At 34.9% G+C, this 18420-nt stretch overlaps 4 protein-coding genes across 8 annotated transcripts; 3 read left to right on the top strand and 1 right to left on the bottom strand.

The window, feature by feature from the left end:
• Positions 1-2039: 2039 nt before the first annotated feature.
• On the bottom strand, positions 2040-9028 carry LOC108603399 (V-type proton ATPase subunit F 1). 4 transcript variants are annotated; one of them, XM_017992183.1, is made up of 6 exons: positions 8899-9028; positions 8651-8842; positions 8067-8592; positions 7799-8015; positions 6701-7744; positions 2392-2480 (listed from the first exon to the last, which is right to left on the bottom strand). In XM_017992183.1, the coding sequence occupies exons 1-6, from the start codon at positions 8989-8991 to the stop codon at positions 2429-2431; spliced, it is 2124 nt and encodes a 707-aa protein (XP_017847672.1). In that variant the 5' UTR covers positions 8992-9028; the 3' UTR covers positions 2392-2428. The 4 variants fall into 4 exon arrangements, with proteins under 4 accessions (XP_017847675.1, XP_017847672.1, XP_017847673.1 ...); XM_017992184.1 differs by having other exon boundaries at positions 7808-8015; XM_017992185.1 differs by lacking the exon at positions 2392-2480 and adding an exon at positions 2602-2683.
• Positions 3296-5968, top strand: LOC108603398 (proline-, glutamic acid- and leucine-rich protein 1). Of its 2 annotated transcripts, none has more exons than XM_017992181.1 (8): positions 3296-3399; positions 3455-3665; positions 3722-4259; positions 4320-4502; positions 4557-4664; positions 4734-4878; positions 4950-5138; positions 5191-5968. In XM_017992181.1, the coding sequence occupies exons 1-8, from the start codon at positions 3301-3303 to the stop codon at positions 5932-5934; spliced, it is 2217 nt and encodes a 738-aa protein (XP_017847670.1). In that variant the 5' UTR covers positions 3296-3300; the 3' UTR covers positions 5935-5968. The 2 variants fall into 2 exon arrangements, with proteins under 2 accessions (XP_017847670.1, XP_017847671.1); XM_017992182.2 differs by having other exon boundaries at positions 5178-5297.
• A 344-nt stretch (positions 9029-9372) lies between the features above and the next one.
• LOC108603401 (pinin) lies at positions 9373-10627 on the top strand. The gene is made up of 3 exons (XM_017992187.1): positions 9373-9538; positions 9603-10387; positions 10484-10627. Exons 1-3 carry the CDS (start codon positions 9411-9413, stop codon positions 10567-10569), a joined length of 999 nt encoding a protein of 332 aa, XP_017847676.1. The 5' UTR covers positions 9373-9410; the 3' UTR covers positions 10570-10627.
• Positions 10628-10788: 161 nt separating this feature from the next.
• LOC108603397 (catenin alpha) lies at positions 10789-17047 on the top strand. Its single transcript, XM_017992180.2, has 12 exons — positions 10789-11005; positions 12170-12546; positions 12601-12918; positions 12988-13191; positions 13244-13928; positions 13992-14143; positions 14208-14280; positions 14357-14424; positions 14493-14674; positions 16270-16510; positions 16569-16685; positions 16768-17047. Exons 1-12 carry the CDS (start codon positions 10852-10854, stop codon positions 16930-16932), a joined length of 2736 nt encoding a protein of 911 aa, XP_017847669.1. The 5' UTR covers positions 10789-10851; the 3' UTR covers positions 16933-17047.
• The last annotated feature ends 1373 nt before the right edge of the window (positions 17048-18420 follow it).

Genomic DNA, 18420 nt, shown 5'->3' with positions numbered 1-18420 from the left:
AAAAAATTTTTTTTAGAAGTCGGGCGATAGTATCGCGGACTGTCGATGGTTCAAAATTTACTATCGTCGAATATCGATGGCATCCTCTATCGATGGTTTTCCACCCCTAATTTAAAGATGCCACCAAGCTAAAAATAGGAGTGCTCAATAATTTTGGATAAACGAAATTGAACTCGTCGGTTTTCGAAGCTGTGAATGCTGAATTAATTTATTCCGAATCAATTTATATTATATAAACACCTCTGAATCGAGATTATTTTGAAGTATATCGGCGAAACGTATTGTTTAGTCGATTTGTCTTACAGATTTTTTTAATTGAAAATCATAAAGTAGGTTAGGTTTATCTGACACCTTACGGTGTCACACACAGACCATTTTTGGTCTTTAGTGTTGCCGGAGTCAGTCTGTCAAAAATAACATGTTACTAACATGTTGACATCCGTACACACAACTAAAATCGTGGCTGAAGGCAGCCTATGCTTATTGCGCGGCTATTTGATGGGCAGCCTACAATTTTGTGATGTCAAACAGACATCCGTCGAAAGTACGCAAAAAAAGAGGTCATTAAATTTCTTGTGCTCCTTTTATGTGCTTCTCTTTCGCCACCTGCTATCGCGTCGTCGCCGCTGCCAGTGCAGACAGAGCGAGACAACAAGCGAGATTTTTTCTCGCTTATGCTTATATGCCTGCCGATCGCATTTTGTTTGCGCGCACATTTTCCTTTAACCTTGTTCTTCGGATGTTTGAAGACATCCCTTCCGTTTCTTTGGATACGCGTATTCGTCTTTGCTCATGTCTTGTGGATGTGTGTATGTTGCTTATAGCCTCGTGTTGTGTTCGTGCGAATGTACCCATAACCATGTCTTGAGTATGCTACCACGCTATTTTACCTTTCAAAACAAAATGCGATCACTTTTATCTGGCTCATTCTTCTTTTCCACATACTGCCTTAACGGAATAATACTGTCAACTTATGTCAACACAAGTTGGGACATTTTATTCTGCAGAAATGTAAACATTTTATTTCTTCTCACATAGTGGTGTTGCAGGTAGTGTTGGAACCTATGACCACTAAGCATACAACATGCTTAGTGCTATGACGAAGCGTGGGATCTCATTTGCGAGTTTATGTCTATTTCAAGACAATTTTCAGCTTAGTCAGCATTAGAAAAAGACAAAAATTTACATCTTGTATCGACATGTAACTGTTCTCATTTCGATAGTAAAAGGCCACCGTTGTTTTTGTGTGACTCCGGAACTCCGTTAACTCTGCGCCTTTTTCAGCTACTCAGTAGCAACAATGGAGTTGCTCTTAACTAATGTAAAATAAGAAGGTAGTAAATTGACTGTGCGCGCAACATAAAGCAGATGTTCAATTTTTCATGGACGCATAATTCTCCGTCACGATTGTGCCAACTTTTTGATAGATGTTCCAACTATGCAAAAACTGCTAAGCGACACCGCAGTGTGATTTTTTGCCTTTAAAAATTTATGAGATGGCAAAACTAAAGATTTAAGCTCATAGTCATTGTTAATGAAAGGGCAAGTAACGGTTAAGTATCCTTCATTTGCGCGAAGTCCAACAATCGGCTGTTATAGCTAGGTGTTTCAAACTAAATTCCGTTTTTAACTTTTGTTTTAATTCGGCGTACTTGACTGGAAGGACCACATATCTCAGGTGCATCTTACTAGGTAACTTGTACCTTGGATCTAGTTTTGGTATTAGCTCGCGCACAACGTATCCCTTTCAAGGAACTCTTCCATATCAGAAGTCTCAGAAGGGTATCACTATTCACATAATCGGGATGTAAATTGCGACTTATATTTTAAATAAATATCCACGCAAACTTTAGCAACTTGCCTCCGCTTCTATGAAAAAAATAAGGGTCGGAAAAAAGGCGAGAAACAATCAATGAGGCCATCGATTCTTTTCTAGCTCTCTTTGTCAAACCACCCGACAATTATTTTAATGAAGAACTTTAATAACTTTCTCTGATTTAATTTGAACGCATCAAACACTTAAAAACAAAAAAATAAAGTTTTTTTCTTTTTGGCATAACATACTCGTATTTTAAAAGATGTTAATATTTAATTATGGAAATGTTGGACTCCCTTAGAGCAACCAAGTTGTACACATACATACGTGTATGTACATGTATATGTATTAACGAACCAAATCTTCAGGATTAAACATACCCTAAAATAATATTTATGTTAGTAACTGTTATATATAAATATGTACATATACATGTTTTTGTATATACAGTAACTTACACGAGCGCGTCTTAAAATCGAATCCTTGCTAGCATCATATGGATGGTCCTTAGAGGGAATTTCAAGAACAGCCGGTACCGGCGAAGTGTGCGCGTCAATTACATGACGAATAAGTTCAGCGTATGTTTGATTTATTAAGATTATGTCGATATCATCACGTTTTAAGAAACGTTTGAAACAATCTTCTATTTCGCTTACCGCAGTATCTAGAGTTGATAAAAAAACAATAAATTTATATACATATGCTTACACCCAATATGCTCATAAAGTGCATGGAGTATATGTATTGTGTATGTATGAAAATGCACGTTAATAAAATCAACTTACTTTTGTCCACTACCATAAAATTGGGATGGCGATTTTTGTTTATTTCACCGACGCCTCCAAGCAAAAACCCAACACAAGTATCCTTTGAATACATTAAAAATTAAAATATACATATGTATGTACATGTTTTTACACATATTAAGGGAAGTCCATATACACATACATATGCATGCATGTATTCACAACGGTGTCAAAGTGCGATATAGACTTGTTTTTACTTTCAGAAATATTCTCATTCTGCCTTTTGACTAAAATTAGTTATTTATTACCTCGTCTCCAATAACAGATATTAATTTTCCCTTAATAGCCGAATGTAAAGCCATTTTAAAATCCTTTCTTCAAACTACGTCTATTTTAATTTTCTTTACTGAATATGTGTAAGTCAGCTGACAAGTATCACGGGACGACAATATAATGGCCTAAAAATTCATATATGATGGTAACCCAGTTTTTATTTTCGTAGTATATGCTAATCAAAATACTGTATTCGTATCGATAAAATAAAATAAAAAGTTTATCTTAAAATTCTGAATGCACATATTGTTTGAAATATTAAGAAACAAATAAAGACAAAGTAAATTAAGTAAAGAAAAAAATTTATTTTCCGTATACAGAAGATATTTTATACAATATAACTACTATCGATGAAAATTTATTACAATACACATCTCTATCAAATCTCGCACATGTTTTTTTAAAATGTCCGGAATTGGAAGTGTTCTCGTATCTATTGCAAACGCAAATATTGACGTGCAGAATGCTTACCTAAATGCTCTTGATTTGAACTTTCGAGCCACAGTATGTAACATAGAATTCTAACTATTCTATTCTATTAAATGTAAACATATTTTAGGAAAACTCCATTTCACAAGTTCACACAATCACTTTGTTGCTTTCACGTAACAAAACTAGACACTTTGGGTTAAGATTTTTGATTAAATTTCTTAGAAAATGTCCTGAAAATGCTTTTGTCCAAAAAGTCACGTTATGGTTAACAACAACCATCAAGTGCTGTAATCTAACAGAAATTGCTTCATACGGTGAACTTATTTTCGAGTCGTTGGGTACGTTAATATCGTAAACATTTTATTTGTTGTTTTTCATATTATTTACTTTGTAGCGCGGCTTCTAATTAAAATAAAAAATATACCCGATGTGTCAAAGTGGTTTGCATCCACGTGTCTTTTAAAATTTTATGGGACCCTTAGGCTTTTGAAGAAGCAAACTACAGTGTCCTGCACGTCAGCAGCGCTAAATGCTTTGAAACAATGTATAAAACAGTATCCTGGTCCCAGTAAATCGGGCAAACCTATAATTGTGGAGTATTTATTAACGTTAATAGATCACAGTGATTCAGATGTTATATATCAATGTGGAGAATGTTGGCTATTGCTACAACAAGTACGTGGATTTTCTGATCACCTTAGAGGATTCAATGAAAAGACAGAATGGCTGGATTACCAAATGGGATTACTGGATAGCGTCCATAGTCTTTTACACGATTCATTTCCAAGCCTTTATAATGAGCTTGTTTTACCACAGGGTAATAAGAAATTTGAATTTTTTACGATAACATTGGTTGGAGATCCCATTGTTAGGTCTGCGCAGGCATTCCGCAGGCTTTGCAATCTCATTGAATATTTTAAAATTGCTCTATGGTAAGCTGAGCAATAACATTTTTACATTTTTAAATGATACAGTGAAAACTATTATTTTAGTCAACCATATCCCTCAACTAAACTGATTCGTCCCATGCCTATCTTGGAGTTTATACAGCGTGGCTTAGAATTAAGTTACGTTGATGCTGCGAATAATACAAATTTGGACGATTTATGTTTGGGGATATTCCTACCTCAAATTCATGTTAAGTTACTCGAGCTTTTAGAAATGTTGATTGACATGTAAGTAATTTTTAGCAGCTCAATGTTTAGTTTGGTATAATTTGATTAATTTAGCTGCCAAACTCATTTACGGATGAACTTCCGAATGATTACCAATATTTTGGTGGAGACACTTAAAAGAACAAGGAAGTCTTCATTGGGCGCAACTCACATTCATTTGTTGTAAGATTAAACTGAACAAAGGTTTTTTAATTGCTCTTCGTGAACTACAAATTAATTTTTTTCTCGTAGAAATTTGCGATCTAAGGTCTATAAAGTCTTCTTGCTTTGGATATCTGTTATCAGAGAGGGAAGTGGCTGCGAGCAGATTGTAGAATGTCTTGTAAAAGAAATAATGGAAGATGTCAAAATCAAACGAAAAGATGGTCATACTGTGGTAAATATTTAAAAAATTAATATATTCAGAAATCAATATTAAGTTATAATAATTATTCTTTAATATTTTAGAGTGTTTCAAAGCAAAAAGATACCGCCGGAAATAAACGTAAACAAAACAATAATGCGAAAGTAGAGACATCCCAAAAAAAAGAAACAGAACTATATTTAGACAAAGTTATCGTTTGTACTGAAGCTTTACGTTGCCTACAAGCAATTCTAATTTCTTCGAGCTATTTATTGAAGCCCCATGTTCTTAAGGTAAGCATTACATAATGCTTAACCGCATAACACAAATAGTTTTTGTTTTCAGGAGACCTATTTGACGATCTTTGAAGTCTGTGCCTCTAATTACGAAAAACGCATAAGTCTGGATAATATGTACAATAAATCGGAATGCCGTCTCGAAATGTATAGAGCATTATTTACACTAACAAAGTTAAGAAATCTTTGTCATCCCCCGTGTACGGAACTGATTCTGTATTTGCTTGACGCAGCTTGTACAAAAGATTCATGTTCTATCATACGTACATCCTGTAAAATTATGTTAAGCACAAGTGAATTAGTGATACATCCACATAAGGAAAATTTCGCATTTAAAACGAAACTGCAAAATACACTTACTGAACATCCTCATCTAAATGCTATGCTACCGAATCCCATTCATTCCGAGGAGATGCGGAAATGTCAAAATATGTTTACATCAAGTATTTTAAGCAAAGATGATGAACAAAAGTACACACAAAACTCCGGGGATAATCAAAATAATGGCATACGAATAATAACTAAGAATATATCTTTACAAAACGACCAGATCACTGTTGAAGATGAGTTTGTTGCAACCAAAAATACAGTAATCGACACCAAAATACCTGTATACACTTGCTCGAAACATACAAAAAATGAACTTAAGAGAAAGGATAATATTATTATACAGCAAACATTTCCTGTTTTGATTGGGGTTGAGAAACCAATTGAGCGTGAGGCGAAGATTAACCAAGAAGATAATGAATGCATAGATGAGTTGCAGGGGATGTTTGTTGACGAACTAAAGTAAAGCTTAACAAATGGATAAAATAAAAATAATTGAATTGCCATCCTTGTATTTTATTATGTGTTAACATACATTAACTTATTCTACCTATTTTTTGTATTGACGTTTTTAAAAATATTTCAGTTGACACTTGCTTAGAATCTAGAAATTTATATACCATCTGTGGTAGTTCACCTATTCTCTTTTTAGAATGCTATATATTTTGTATGTTGTTCAGTTGCCTTACTAAAGTGCTCGGATTTATTTGTTCTTTTTTATCCCATATATTTAAACTGTGTGATCATTAGATATATATAAATCAACAAATTTCATAATTGAAGTTTATTTTGAATATTTGGATGCTGTGAGATCTATATATTGTATGATACTATACATATATATTAATATAATATATATATAATATATATATATACGCATGTATAGAGTAAATGTTTATTTGTGTAATATTATTAATAAAGACATATATGCATATTATGTTTACGTTTAAGTGCTAAATGGGGTTATAATAGTTAGTATACCATTTATTATATATATATATATGATATAAATATTTGTGTTTATTAAAATGTAGCGAAAATATAAAAAATAATTTAAAATATTATTTTTTTTTTGACAAACCATTAATGTTGTTAAAATTTATTATTAAGCTGCAAGCATTCTATTCTATTCGTTCGTTAACAATAATATTTTTTTTAATTGTATTAACGTATTTTAAATGTATTGTATCAGTGTAAGCGGAATATCTTACAGTATTAATAGCAAAACTTACTTTAACCCTATGTTACTGTCTGCGCAGCAGTTAAGTTGATTAAATAGCTTTGCTTTTGCTAAAACCATACCGGCGTTTTCAGTGCGTAGACGAGCGATAGAATCACGACCTTTGTCTTCATCCAATATGGCCGAAACCTTAGTAGAAAAGCATCTGGGCTGGAATTTCGTACGACGCATTGGTGTCTGAAAATTTTCTTTGCTGTTGCTTATTAAATTTACTGTAGATACGGTATGAAAAACAGATTTTGACATTTCAGGGATTTGAATTCTTGAGCTCAATTTATCACATTTTTTTGATATAGGTGTTTTGTCACACGATAAATTTTTGAAAAATGATTCAGCTGGCAACCATTGCTCACAATCAATATCTTTCTGTAGCAACGATATCTGTCCACTCGTTTTTAAATTAAGAAGATTCACATTTTTGGAAACCATTAAATCTTCATGTTGCTCAGTTGCTGCGCTAATGTGCCAAGTTTTATTTCTCACTATATGTTGTGTCTTTTGTGGTGCCTTGATCCTTAAGCTAGGTGATCTTTTTGGATGTACATCGGTGTTTTTGCAAATTTTGAGTTTATTGTATAGCCTTTCCGTCAACTCGTCTGCTGGTGTGAAATTTGTCTCTTCAAATTCATGAAGAGTATTCCTACGAGTTTTATTTTCTATAATACTGTCCAAGGGCTCACAATTTTTTAATGAGTTTTCATGCCATTCTGTTCTAATAGGCACTACCAATCCCGTTTTACCATCACATGTTTTTTCCATAGTACAATCCTTTTTTGGGTCAACTGCTTCAATGGCTTTTGCTACGATCGCATTTGATATGAATTCCTTATCATTAGGACTGACGTCCTTATCCAAAATATCAGAAATCGATGTACAAAGTTTGTTTACCAGTTTGTCTTTCTTCTTATACTTAGTCCATCCTGAACTAGACAGGCTCCACCTTCGTTCCATGATAGTGTTTGCATTGTTAGTTTCAGTCCCGGCATTGTTGGTTACCTGTTTACCAGTTGTACTTTTTGTGGGCACCTTGATATCTCTATAAATATAAATCCAGATGAAAAATAGCTAGCACTAAAATACAAACATATACCTTGCATACATTTTTTTAGCTCTGAATGCATTTAGGGGCTCAGCGAATTTTCGTTTCTTCAGAAGTGCAACTTCAGTTTGTATAGGTAAATTCCTTTGTGCCTTCCTATTTGCTGCTCTATTCGCAGTGTTTGCACAAACTGTTTTAAGGGAACAGTCCAACTGATCAGAGCTTCCAAGGGTTGATCCCACAATCGTTTTGAAGCCATTGAAAATTTCTAAATAACTTTTATAGTTAATTCACTTAAAAGACATAATAATAAACTTACGACTTCGGCGCTTCTTCCTATTGCTTGTTCCACCGCTATTATCATTAACTTTTCTCTTAGGCGTCTGTGAAGCATCCGCTCTTAGCACTGTAATTTGAAGTTGATTTTCAATGTGCATAGGAATGGTGCCAATTAAATTTGCATTTTGAATAAGTAGTTCCACCAATTTAATGTGATTTTTAAAACGAATACTGTTTATATCACGGTATGGCATTACACTTGGTGAAATTACTATAGCCAAGTTCTCAGCACTCATTTTATTGACAGCTACATGTGTAGAGACCGTGTTAAGGAATTGCATAAAATAAGCTAGAGTATGCAATGTAAGTGGTTGCGACAAGAGACATGTGAGCTGAATAGCCCGTATGCGATCACGCTCCTCTATTTGAAGGCATCTGACAAGAGTGTCGTGGAGAAACTTTGGAATAAGTGGTTCGGGCAATTCTCGAAAGAAAAAACTTAAAATGTTAGCAATATCAATAACTCTGTGAGATTTTCCAAGTGGCAAGCCGGCTTCCAAGCAAGTCTGTAATATCGTATTTTATAAAAAATGCATTTTGTTTTTTATTACATGAAAGGCCTACTCGAATTTCCCTTTGTTTTACGGCAGAGCCAGCCTTACGAAATATTCCTTCTGTCTCACTGTTCTCCAGAATATAACTGCATGCTTCTGTGACAAACTGTGGCACTTGGACCACAGACCCATTTGCAAGAAACGCATCAGTCAATTTTAATTCTTGCAGCCTCTGTCGAAATAGTCGCTGCCCGGATGCATTCTAATAGTTACAACAAAATAATAGCTTATAACAATTTATCTGGAAAAAGCACTTACCGGAACCAATTTTGTTCGCTTCTCCTTATGCTTAATACCAATGTCTTTTAATTCGCTTAGAACTAGCGTTGACAAAAAATTTAAATTTGACATTGCTTTAACAAAAATATACTTGGCATTTAATCGAAAAAGATTTTTTAAAATGCCAAAACAAATCGAAAAATTGTCGATAGATGTAATCTACTTTAAAGATATTAGTGTCATTCCAATATAGATTTGAATGCTTTAAGATTATTAAGAAAAATATTCGTTCACTTTTATTTAAATCATATGTTTATGTGATGTATGTATACATAAAAATTTAAATATATACATTTTGTTAAATATTCCACAAATATACCAGATAATATTTAATTGCCTTTGGTACCTTGACGTGCCTTTTTAATTTCTAAAATACCTTTTCATATATCGATATATCGAATAACATATCGTTTTTATTCCATCAACATAAATAAAAAGTAGTAGTTACAAAATATAAAAAATAGATATTAAATATAAAAAAGTAGCTAAGAATGGCAAACAGTATTGATTATTCGTCTCTTGGCGATATAGAAAAGAAACTTAACTCAGCAAAACAATCTCTAAGTTCCCTCAATGAGAATATTCGCAGATTTGTTGGTCGAGGACCCAAAGACTCTAGGTGTGTGTTTTAAATAATTCCCTTTCTTAAGACGTATTATTTTATATGTTATGTTTAATTTTAGAATAGAGAAAAATGGTCCTGATGGAGACGGTAAAAAAAATGAGCAAAATCTAGAAAGAAGCGTACAACGCCAGTCCTTAAAACCTAAGCGGCGTACCCACGATTCAAGTAGTTTATTAAATCGAATTATAAAATCAGACAAGGATGAAAGTTGGTCTTCAAATACTCCCCGCGTAAACTCTCGCGTTATTCGTGAGCTGCCCTCGAGGGAAGAAATTGTTGAAGCTCAAGGCGTCGACTCTGAATCGAGAGCAAGAAATCGTCGCATGTTTGGTTCACTTTTAGGGACATTGCAAAAATTTTGCCAGGAGGAATCAAGACTAAAAAAAAAAGAGGACAAAAAAGCTCAGATCGAAAAAAAATTGGAGAAGCAAGAGATGCAAGAAAGAGAAATGTTCAAAAAAGAACGAGAGTCATTATTTTTACATAGAAAGCGTAAGCAGCTCGAGATCAAATGTTTAGAAAAAAAAATGGCTCGTCTGAAAGATTTCAAAATCTGGGAGTCGTCAATGATTTTTCAAAAACGACAGATAAGAACAAAAACGAAACCCCACATATTTTTTCAACCTCGTATTTACAATCCCCAAATGGAAAAGCTTCTTTCAAAAAGCAAATTCGAGCTACATGGTATAATAGAGAAGCGCCGAGAGGTATTGCAAACTGAATTGATGGATATTGAAAGTACTGAAAATATTGATGAGGAGTGTACATTGGATGAAAGCAGCATCTATGAAAAATATTTGGATTACGAGGAACATAGAATAGACAACAGCAATTCAAAAACATGTATGTATTTCTAAATTTTGTATATTATATTTACATTTCGAATATTTCCTAAATTATTATTAATTGCTATTAATTTGTTTTTGTGTTCCATTGCAGGTGACAGTAAAGTAAAAGAAAATATTCAAACGTCTATAAAGTTGGACAGATCATTTAATGGAAATACAGAAGGGCAGAAGACATGAAGCTTTGTTTTATAGGAATTTTTCTGTTTGCAAATTTTAACAATAAATAGCTTTTTTTCTCGAAATAATTTTAAATGGAAACTATAAATTTAATTTTGAGCATATTATGTCTTGAGCATATTATGTCTTTTATGTCGCGATTAGTATTGATATGTCAGGGGACATCAATATGCTAGTTCCGATAATTTTAAAAATACCATCACTATAATTATAGGCGTCGCTCGTCTCTACCGAAAATAACAGAATAGTACTTGGTTAAAAGCAGTAATTTTACGAGCTGAAATGGGTACGCTAACGGATTTTGGTCAAATTGCCTTAAAATGGGATCCAAAGAATTTAGAAATCCGAACAATGTCAGTGGAAAAAACATTGGAGCCTCTAGTTTTGCAGGTTACAACTCTTGTGAATACCAAAGGGCCAAGCAAGAAAAAAAAAGGTGAGTACAATGGTTTGTGGCAATCAATCCACTCATACATATACATATACTATGTATGTGAATATATCTGTAGAGTCTACAGTGGAAAAACAAATTTTCAATAAATAAACAATATTTAAATGTGTAATGGTGCCCTAATAGAAGCTTTCACTAATTATTGTTTCTAAATATGTATAATTTAACTTAAAATATATGTATATAAAAACTTATGCATAAATGTATGTATGTATGCATCTGTATGTACACGTATGTATGTATGTGTATTCATAATGCAATGTATGCAATATTATATGTACATACAGAAATCTTTGAACATTAGAAATTTGAAATAAGAACGTGAAGCTAATGTGAGTTGTTTTATATGAATGAAAATTAATAAATGAAATGTGTATCTTATCCATGCGGTGTTGTAGACTTTTTTTTTAACAGGACTGGTCCTCAACTAACTTTTCTGTGGTGAATGTCTCCGTCGCCCCTACATTACGGTATTGCTATAGCTATACCTATTTTAGTGGACGTGTGCAGGGACCAAGCAAAAAAATATTTTTGTTTTTTTATAAGCGACCCTGATAACAATAGGTTCCGAATGAATGGGAATATGTTATCCTTATTAGAATCCTTATTGTAGAACTACACTCTTACGCATGATTATTCATCACCAACCCAGGAAGCAAGTAACTTAGCCACAACGGCTTATAAAATGGGACTCAACTCACTATTTTAAGAAACCCGAATAAAATAAACATAAAGGCAATTGGTTACTCTGTGCTTATATTTTTGGGCAAGTAGTCCAAGCAAAAACAGCAGGGGACTCACTTAGATGGAGAGGCGGCTGACACGTCCAGCTCGATGACACGCTATAGGAAAGCTTAATAAGAGATTTACTGTGAAATGCAATAGTCGAGGTTCAGCTCTCGTCGTGATTATAACTATGCTTGGGCTTCTCTGCTAAACCACAGGGGAGCGTAAGATAAATACATGTGTATATGTATTTATTACGTTTGTACATACCTGATAGTACTAAGTACTGGTATATACTTACTACAAGAAGCGTATAGCATAATTACAAATATATGCAGCTAAAATGTTTGGCTAATTAATTTTGATGGAAAACTTACTAATTGCTGTATCTGTTTTACTTAAAATAATTCAAAAATGATCTAGGGAAATCAAAGCGTGCAAGTGCCCTTGTTGCAGCTGTTGAAAAGGCTACTGAAAATTTTATTCAAAAAGGTGAACTTATTGCATATGAAAATCCCGATATAACCCAAGAAATGCTGGCTGCTGTTGACGAAGTGCGGAAAACGGGTGATGCCATGAGTATAGCAGCTAGAGAGTTTTCTGAGGATCCTTGCAGCTCTTTAAAACGTGGAAACATGGTGCGCGCAGCAAGAAATTTGCTTTCAGCCGTAACGCGCTTACTTATACTGGCTGACATGGTCGACGTTCACTTACTGCTTAAATCGCTGCATATCGTTGAAGATGATTTAAATAAATTGAAGAATGCATCTAGCCAGGACGAGCTTATGGATAACATGCGGGTAGCGACTAAATCCATATTTATATGTTTTTAAGACTTGCAACATTTGTTACAGCAATTTGGACGTAACGCTGGGGAGCTGATTAAACAAGCTGCTAAGCGTCAACAGGAGCTAAAGGATCCGCAACTCCGTGATGATTTAGCCGCCGCTCGAGCTATGCTGAAGAAGCACTCAACAATGCTGCTTACAGCTTCTAAGGTTTATGTTCGTCATCCAGAGTTAGACTTGGCTAAAGTCAACAGGGACTTCATCTTGAAGCAAGTGTGCGATGCCGTGAACACAATTAGTGATGTAGCTCAGGGAAAATCGTCGCAGCCAACCGACGTTTACAGCGGAGCAGGAGAGCTTGCTGCAGCTCTAGACGATTTTGATGTATGTTCCAGAACTAAATACTTTAAAATTGTGAAACCTTAAAAAAAAATTTTAAATATAAAAACTTAGGAGGGCATAGTGATGGATCCAACATCGTACAGCGAAAAACGGTCCCGTCAACTGCTTGAAGAACGTCTGGAGAGTATTATCAGCGCTGCCGCTCTAATGGCAGATGCAGACTGCACGAGGGACGAGCGACGTGAGAGAATTGTTGCCGAATGTAATGCAGTTCGTCAAGCATTACAGGACTTGTTGTCCGAATATATGTCTAACGTAAGTGTAACTGTAACTAATAAGTTCATATGTTAATCGTTTTACACATTAGATGGGTCAGAAAGACCACAGTCCAGGACTAGATCGGGCAATTGACCAAATGTGTCGCAAGACCCGTGACCTACGTCGTCAACTAAGAAAAGCTGTTGTTGACCACGTCTCAGATTCATTTTTGGAAACATCAACTCCACTGATTGATTTGATTGAGGCAGCCAAATCTGGCAATGAGAAGAAGGTTAGAGAAAAAGCCGATGTATTTACTAAACATGCCGAAAAGTTGGTCGAAGTAGCAAATCTTGTCTGCAGCATGTCCAACAATGAGGATGGCGTGAAGATGGTTCGATATGCAGCAGCTCAAATTGAAAGTTTATGCCCCCAAGTAATAAATGCAGCATCTATACTCACAGTGCGACCGAACTCAAAGGTTGCTCAAGAGAACATGTCAGCTTATCGCCAAGCATGGGAAGTCCAAGTTCGCATTTTAACAGAGGCCGTGGATGACATAACAACAATTGATGATTTTCTAGCCGTTTCGGAAAATCATATTCTTGAGGATGTTAACAAATGTGTGATGGCTTTGCAAGTGGGTGATGCCAAAGACTTACGTGCTACCGCTGGATCTATTCAAGGGCGTTCGTCGCGCGTATGCAACGTTGTTGAAGCTGAAATGGATAACTATGAACCATGTATTTATACTAAACGAGTTTTGGAAGCAGTAAAAGTACTTCGAGAACAAGGTTAACTCTCTTCCTAAATATTTATTTCTTATATTTAAGCAAACGCTGCTTTAATAATTTCAGTCATGATCAAATTTGAGCAACGCGTAACCGCTGCCGTGGAAGCTCTCTCCACAAATACAAACAAAGATGTAGATGAGAATGACTTTATCGATGCATCTCGTTTGGTTTATGATGGTGTTCGCGAAATACGTCGTGCTGTATTAATGAATCGAGTAAGCTAATTGGAGATTCGTGTCATGGCTAAGAAGAGTTCTATACCTTTTGTTTTCTTTGTAGAGCTCTGATGATTTAGATACTGACACAGAATTTGAGCCAGTAGAAGATCTTACATTGGAAACACGCAGTCGATGTAATCTTAATTCACCCAAACAAATTGTTTAGAGAATACTAATTTTCTTTTTTTTTTTTTTTTTCATTTTACACAGCAAGCGCCCATACTGGTGACCAGACGGTTGACGAATATCCAGATATTAGTGGTATTTGCACTGCTAGGGTAATTAGGGCAATGTTTTAAAGCGAAACTTAATTTGCTAATACAAATAAGGTGTTTATCAAATTTAGGAAGCTATGCGTAAAATGACGGAGGAAGACAAACAAAAAATTGCACAGCAGGTGGAACTATTTCGTCGCGAGAAGCTTACTTTTGATTCCGAAGTCGCAAAATGGGACGATACAGGCAACGACATTATTTTCTTGGCTAAGCATATGTGTATGATAATGATGGAAATGACGGACTTTACAAGGTAATTTCTGAAGTGGGTTCATGGGTTTATTAACATTTGGGAATTGATTACACAATTCAACAAATTCAAAGCTTTTTCTGGGAGACATCCTAAAGATGTGAGCCTCCTAAACACGATTATGAATTTTACAAAACTTGTTTTAAATTTAGCAAACACAAGCTCAAAAGCATGTTCTCGGCCGAAAACTTCAGATGAATTTCGGACAAATAACTTTGAACATATTCACATTTAATTTTTCCATGCAAGCTTCGAGTGGCGATCAGAGAACGGCAAATGTGGCACTTTTTAGACATAAGAGTTGCACTGTAGAAAAAGAAGTGCAAGAACTGACTCGGACACAAAAAAATTTGATGTCCCAATGTACCCACTTGCACTTGAAACACATGAAAATACTTTTAAAGTTTTTCAAGTGCGCAGAAGACAAGGCAAAGGAAAATACGTTCGACTGGACTAGCCCTTTGCGAGAAATAATTTCGCTTTCTTGCAAGAGTGCTGACATTTATGCATGTGATTTAATGTGAACGTGACTTCATGTGAACGTGATGTTATATGAAATTGAATATTTATTTATTACCAAGCTCATTCACAGTCACTACTTTGTGTTCAGCCTTTGTCCATTTTCCATTTCGCCGCCGCGAAGGCAGGTAGAAACACTTGAAACACTTTTTTGAACTTTTTTCTTGTGCACTATGATCGCGACACATACAATATTTCTTGTGCCCATCAGCCACTGTTTTGCTAATATGTGTCAGTAGTACTGGCTTCTACGCACAGTGTTTTTTAGGGTGAGTGCACTATTGCCGCTCTCTGGTGGCGATGACGTAGCAGTATGTAAAACGTGATGTGACGAGTTAGCTATTAAGTGCATGTTTATGAACTTTCATGCGTACATGATTGATCATTAACTAAACTAAAAGTTTTCTGGTTGTATAACGTTATAATCGTCTATAGATCTTATAAGATCAACCAACTTTTATATACACTTTGACTAGAATGTCGCAGAAAACACTGCCATGCACTCACAAACACATACACACAAAACAGCTAACGCGTCACAAGCTCTTTTTCGCTGTAGCGTCAGCAGCGACGTTTGTATCACGCATCAGCAACGCGCACCCCGCTGTCTATATTGAAAATTAGAATGTGAATAACTCCTAAGTTATTATTCCAAACTTTCTAAAATTTTCGGCATCGGTCAAAACCATCACCAAGCGTTTTTGTGATTTATTTCAGATTTAAATATTTTTTTTATTCCTATATACAAAATTTGGTTGCTCTAGCTCTTATAGTTACTGGGAAACAGTTGCTCAAACATTCAGACGGACATTGCTATATAGACTCAGTTTGTCGTGCTGATCAAGAATATATATACTTTGTGGGGTCTGCCCGCCTCCTTCTCCCTGTATGTAATTTGCACAACTTCATAATACCCTTTTCCATTTTTTACAAAAATGTCAAAGTGTATAAAAAGAGACGTCATAAAATTATAACAATGACTTGTGTAGGACATTTTTAAAGTAATTTCAAAGAAGGTCTCTTTAGTATTTTGGTATATAGTAATTTTTAAATCTTTTAATTAATTTTCAAATTTACAGAGGACGAGGCCCATTGAAGACTACTATGGATGTTATCAATGCAGCTAAGAAAATATCGGAAGCCGGAACAAAGCTGGATAAACTTACCAGAGAAATAGCGGAACAGTGCCCCGAAAGCAGCACTAAAAAGGATTTATTGGCATACTTGCAACGAATTGCATTGTACTGTCACCAAATCCAAATCACTTCTAAAGTTAAAGCTGACGTTCAGAACATAAGTGGAGAGCTTATAGTTTCTGGGGTACGAACAATTCATTGATAATCAGACTAAATTTTTAACAAACTAATAATATTTTTAGTTGGACAGCGCCACCTCCTTAATACAGGCGGCTAAAAATTTAATGAATGCTGTAGTACTGACAGTAAAGTACTCCTATGTAGCGTCTACAAAATATACAAGACAAGGCACTGTTACTGTAAGTTTTGTTTTAATTTTATTGTTGTTCATTTACTTATGAATTATATTACATAATATTACCCTCATCTTCTTTTCCCCAGTCTCCTATAGTTGTATGGAAAATGAAGGCACCCGAGAAAAAACCGTTAGTACGCCCAGAAAAGCCAGAAGAAGTGCGTGCTAAGGTTCGCAAAGGGTCTCAAAAAAAAGTTCAGAACCCAATACATGCTCTATCTGAATTCCAAAGTCCAGCTGACGCTGTCTAAGGGTTAAAAATTCGAATAAATACACTTTAGTACTATATATCTACTTGATGACATTCATACATAACTTTATTGTGTATCCACATATTTGTATCCGAATATTTATTATTAAAAATATACATACATTTATTTAAAGCATAAAATTTCTGTGAAAATGATGTGTAATACAGTGTACGTCTTTTTATATCACTAATTGTAAGTAATCATTAAAAAGCTTTATCCATCAGGTTGCTTAATCTAGAAGGTTTTATTGCTATTTCAATTCAAATTTATCCATAAGTAAATAAAGTAGTGACTGCATTGAATATATTCGTTTAGCTATGTTTTGACAACCGGCAATCGTCAATCCACTTATGCAGAACATATTTAATGATGAACAGAATTTTTTTACTATTTAAATATAAATATATTAAGAAATCTTTTGCCAAATACTTGTGCCTTAATCTACATTATGAATTTTCTATGGATTAATGTATAAACAGACTTGACTTTATACATATATTTTTGTAAGCTTACAGATAGACCTAGCCAACATACATAATTTAAAAATTTGAATTGAAGAAATAAAAAAATACATAGGAAAACGGTGCGAACGTAATTTGGTCAAAACATGTATGCCAGAGAACGGCAAGAGTGCACGCACCACGAAAAACACAACGCGTACACCATGGTAGTACTGCCACACACAAGCGAAATTGTGGATCAGACCACAATGCAATTACTTGTGCGTAGAAAAAATGATTTCAGCAGCATTTTGTGCGCAGGCAATTCTTTCCCGAAGCAAAACACAAGAAAAGGGTCAAAATATTTATGCGTGTTTCTGTTTCGCTACCTGCTGTCGAGTTGGCGTCGCTGCCAATGCAGACAGAGCGAGATAGCAAGCGATATTGTTTTTCGCTTATGCTTATATGCTAGCCGATCGACCTCGCGGACATTTCCTTTGCGCTTGCTTCGTTGTGGGTAAAACACAACGGACCTTTTCTCGGATTTCTCTGGGTGTTTTGTGCGCTGCTTGTGCGTCGCACAAGCAATTTTTTGTTGTGTCCGTGTGCGTATTTTTTTTTTCCCGAGTTGTCATTGTGCGCGTATGGTCTCACACTTGATTTTTGTGTGTGCCACCATTGTGCTTAAAAAGTGCCACAATTGCCGTTCTCTGATGTATGCCGACTAGAATATATGAAAATGTTACTTCCGCAATTTTATCCGTTTGTTCTGCAATTTTCGGCAATGGTTCCGAGGTTTTTATGTGTGTATGTATTTCTAAGTGCGTCCGTGTCTTTGCTGCGATACCCTAGTTAGAGTGTATCAAATAGTTGCTTGTGTTCAAGACTTATACTTTCTTTATTTTTCGATGGTGTATGAGGAGGGAAGAAAATAAATAAAATAATAATATATGTATGTATAAAATGCAGACAATTTGTTATGACCAAGCAAAGACGCATAACTAATTAAAGTTGGCATCTTTGGCATCTGTCTGGATGTATGAGCAAC

This window comes from Drosophila busckii, chromosome 2R (genome assembly GCF_011750605.1).
Source record: "Drosophila busckii strain San Diego stock center, stock number 13000-0081.31 chromosome 2R, ASM1175060v1, whole genome shotgun sequence".
In the NCBI taxonomy this organism is placed as follows: Eukaryota; Metazoa; Arthropoda; class Insecta; order Diptera; family Drosophilidae; genus Drosophila; species Drosophila busckii.
The sequence above is the reverse complement of the archived record's forward strand: the minus strand, read 5'-3'. Positions and strand labels throughout refer to the sequence as shown.

Excerpts from the sequence above, each read along its gene's own strand:
- LOC108603398 (XM_017992181.1), top strand. The coding sequence starts at position 3,301 with ATGTCCGGAATTGGAAGTGTTCTCGTATCTATTGCAAACGCAAATATT. Across the intron at positions 3,400-3,454 it reads ATTTGAACTTTCGAGCCACA|GAAAACTCCATTTCACAAGT; the intron begins GTATGTAACATA and ends AACATATTTTAG. Across the intron at positions 4,665-4,733 it reads GCAACTCACATTCATTTGTT|AAATTTGCGATCTAAGGTCT; the intron begins GTAAGATTAAAC and ends TTTTTCTCGTAG.
- LOC108603399 (XM_017992183.1), bottom strand. The coding sequence starts at position 8,991 with ATGTCAAATTTAAATTTTTTGTCAACGCTAGTTCTAAGCGAATTAAAA. Across the intron at positions 8,843-8,898 it reads AGCGAACAAAATTGGTTCCG|AATGCATCCGGGCAGCGACT; the intron begins GTAAGTGCTTTT and ends TGTAACTATTAG. Across the intron at positions 8,593-8,650 it reads TAAAACAAAGGGAAATTCGA|ACTTGCTTGGAAGCCGGCTT; the intron begins GTAGGCCTTTCA and ends ACGATATTACAG.
- LOC108603401 (XM_017992187.1), top strand. The coding sequence starts at position 9,411 with ATGGCAAACAGTATTGATTATTCGTCTCTTGGCGATATAGAAAAGAAA. Across the intron at positions 9,539-9,602 it reads CGAGGACCCAAAGACTCTAG|AATAGAGAAAAATGGTCCTG; the intron begins GTGTGTGTTTTA and ends GTTTAATTTTAG. Across the intron at positions 10,388-10,483 it reads CAACAGCAATTCAAAAACAT|GTGACAGTAAAGTAAAAGAA; the intron begins GTATGTATTTCT and ends GTTCCATTGCAG.
- LOC108603397 (XM_017992180.2), top strand. The coding sequence starts at position 10,852 with ATGGGTACGCTAACGGATTTTGGTCAAATTGCCTTAAAATGGGATCCA. Across the intron at positions 11,006-12,169 it reads GCCAAGCAAGAAAAAAAAAG|GGAAATCAAAGCGTGCAAGT; the intron begins GTGAGTACAATG and ends AAAATGATCTAG. Across the intron at positions 16,686-16,767 it reads CAAGACAAGGCACTGTTACT|TCTCCTATAGTTGTATGGAA; the intron begins GTAAGTTTTGTT and ends TCTTTTCCCCAG.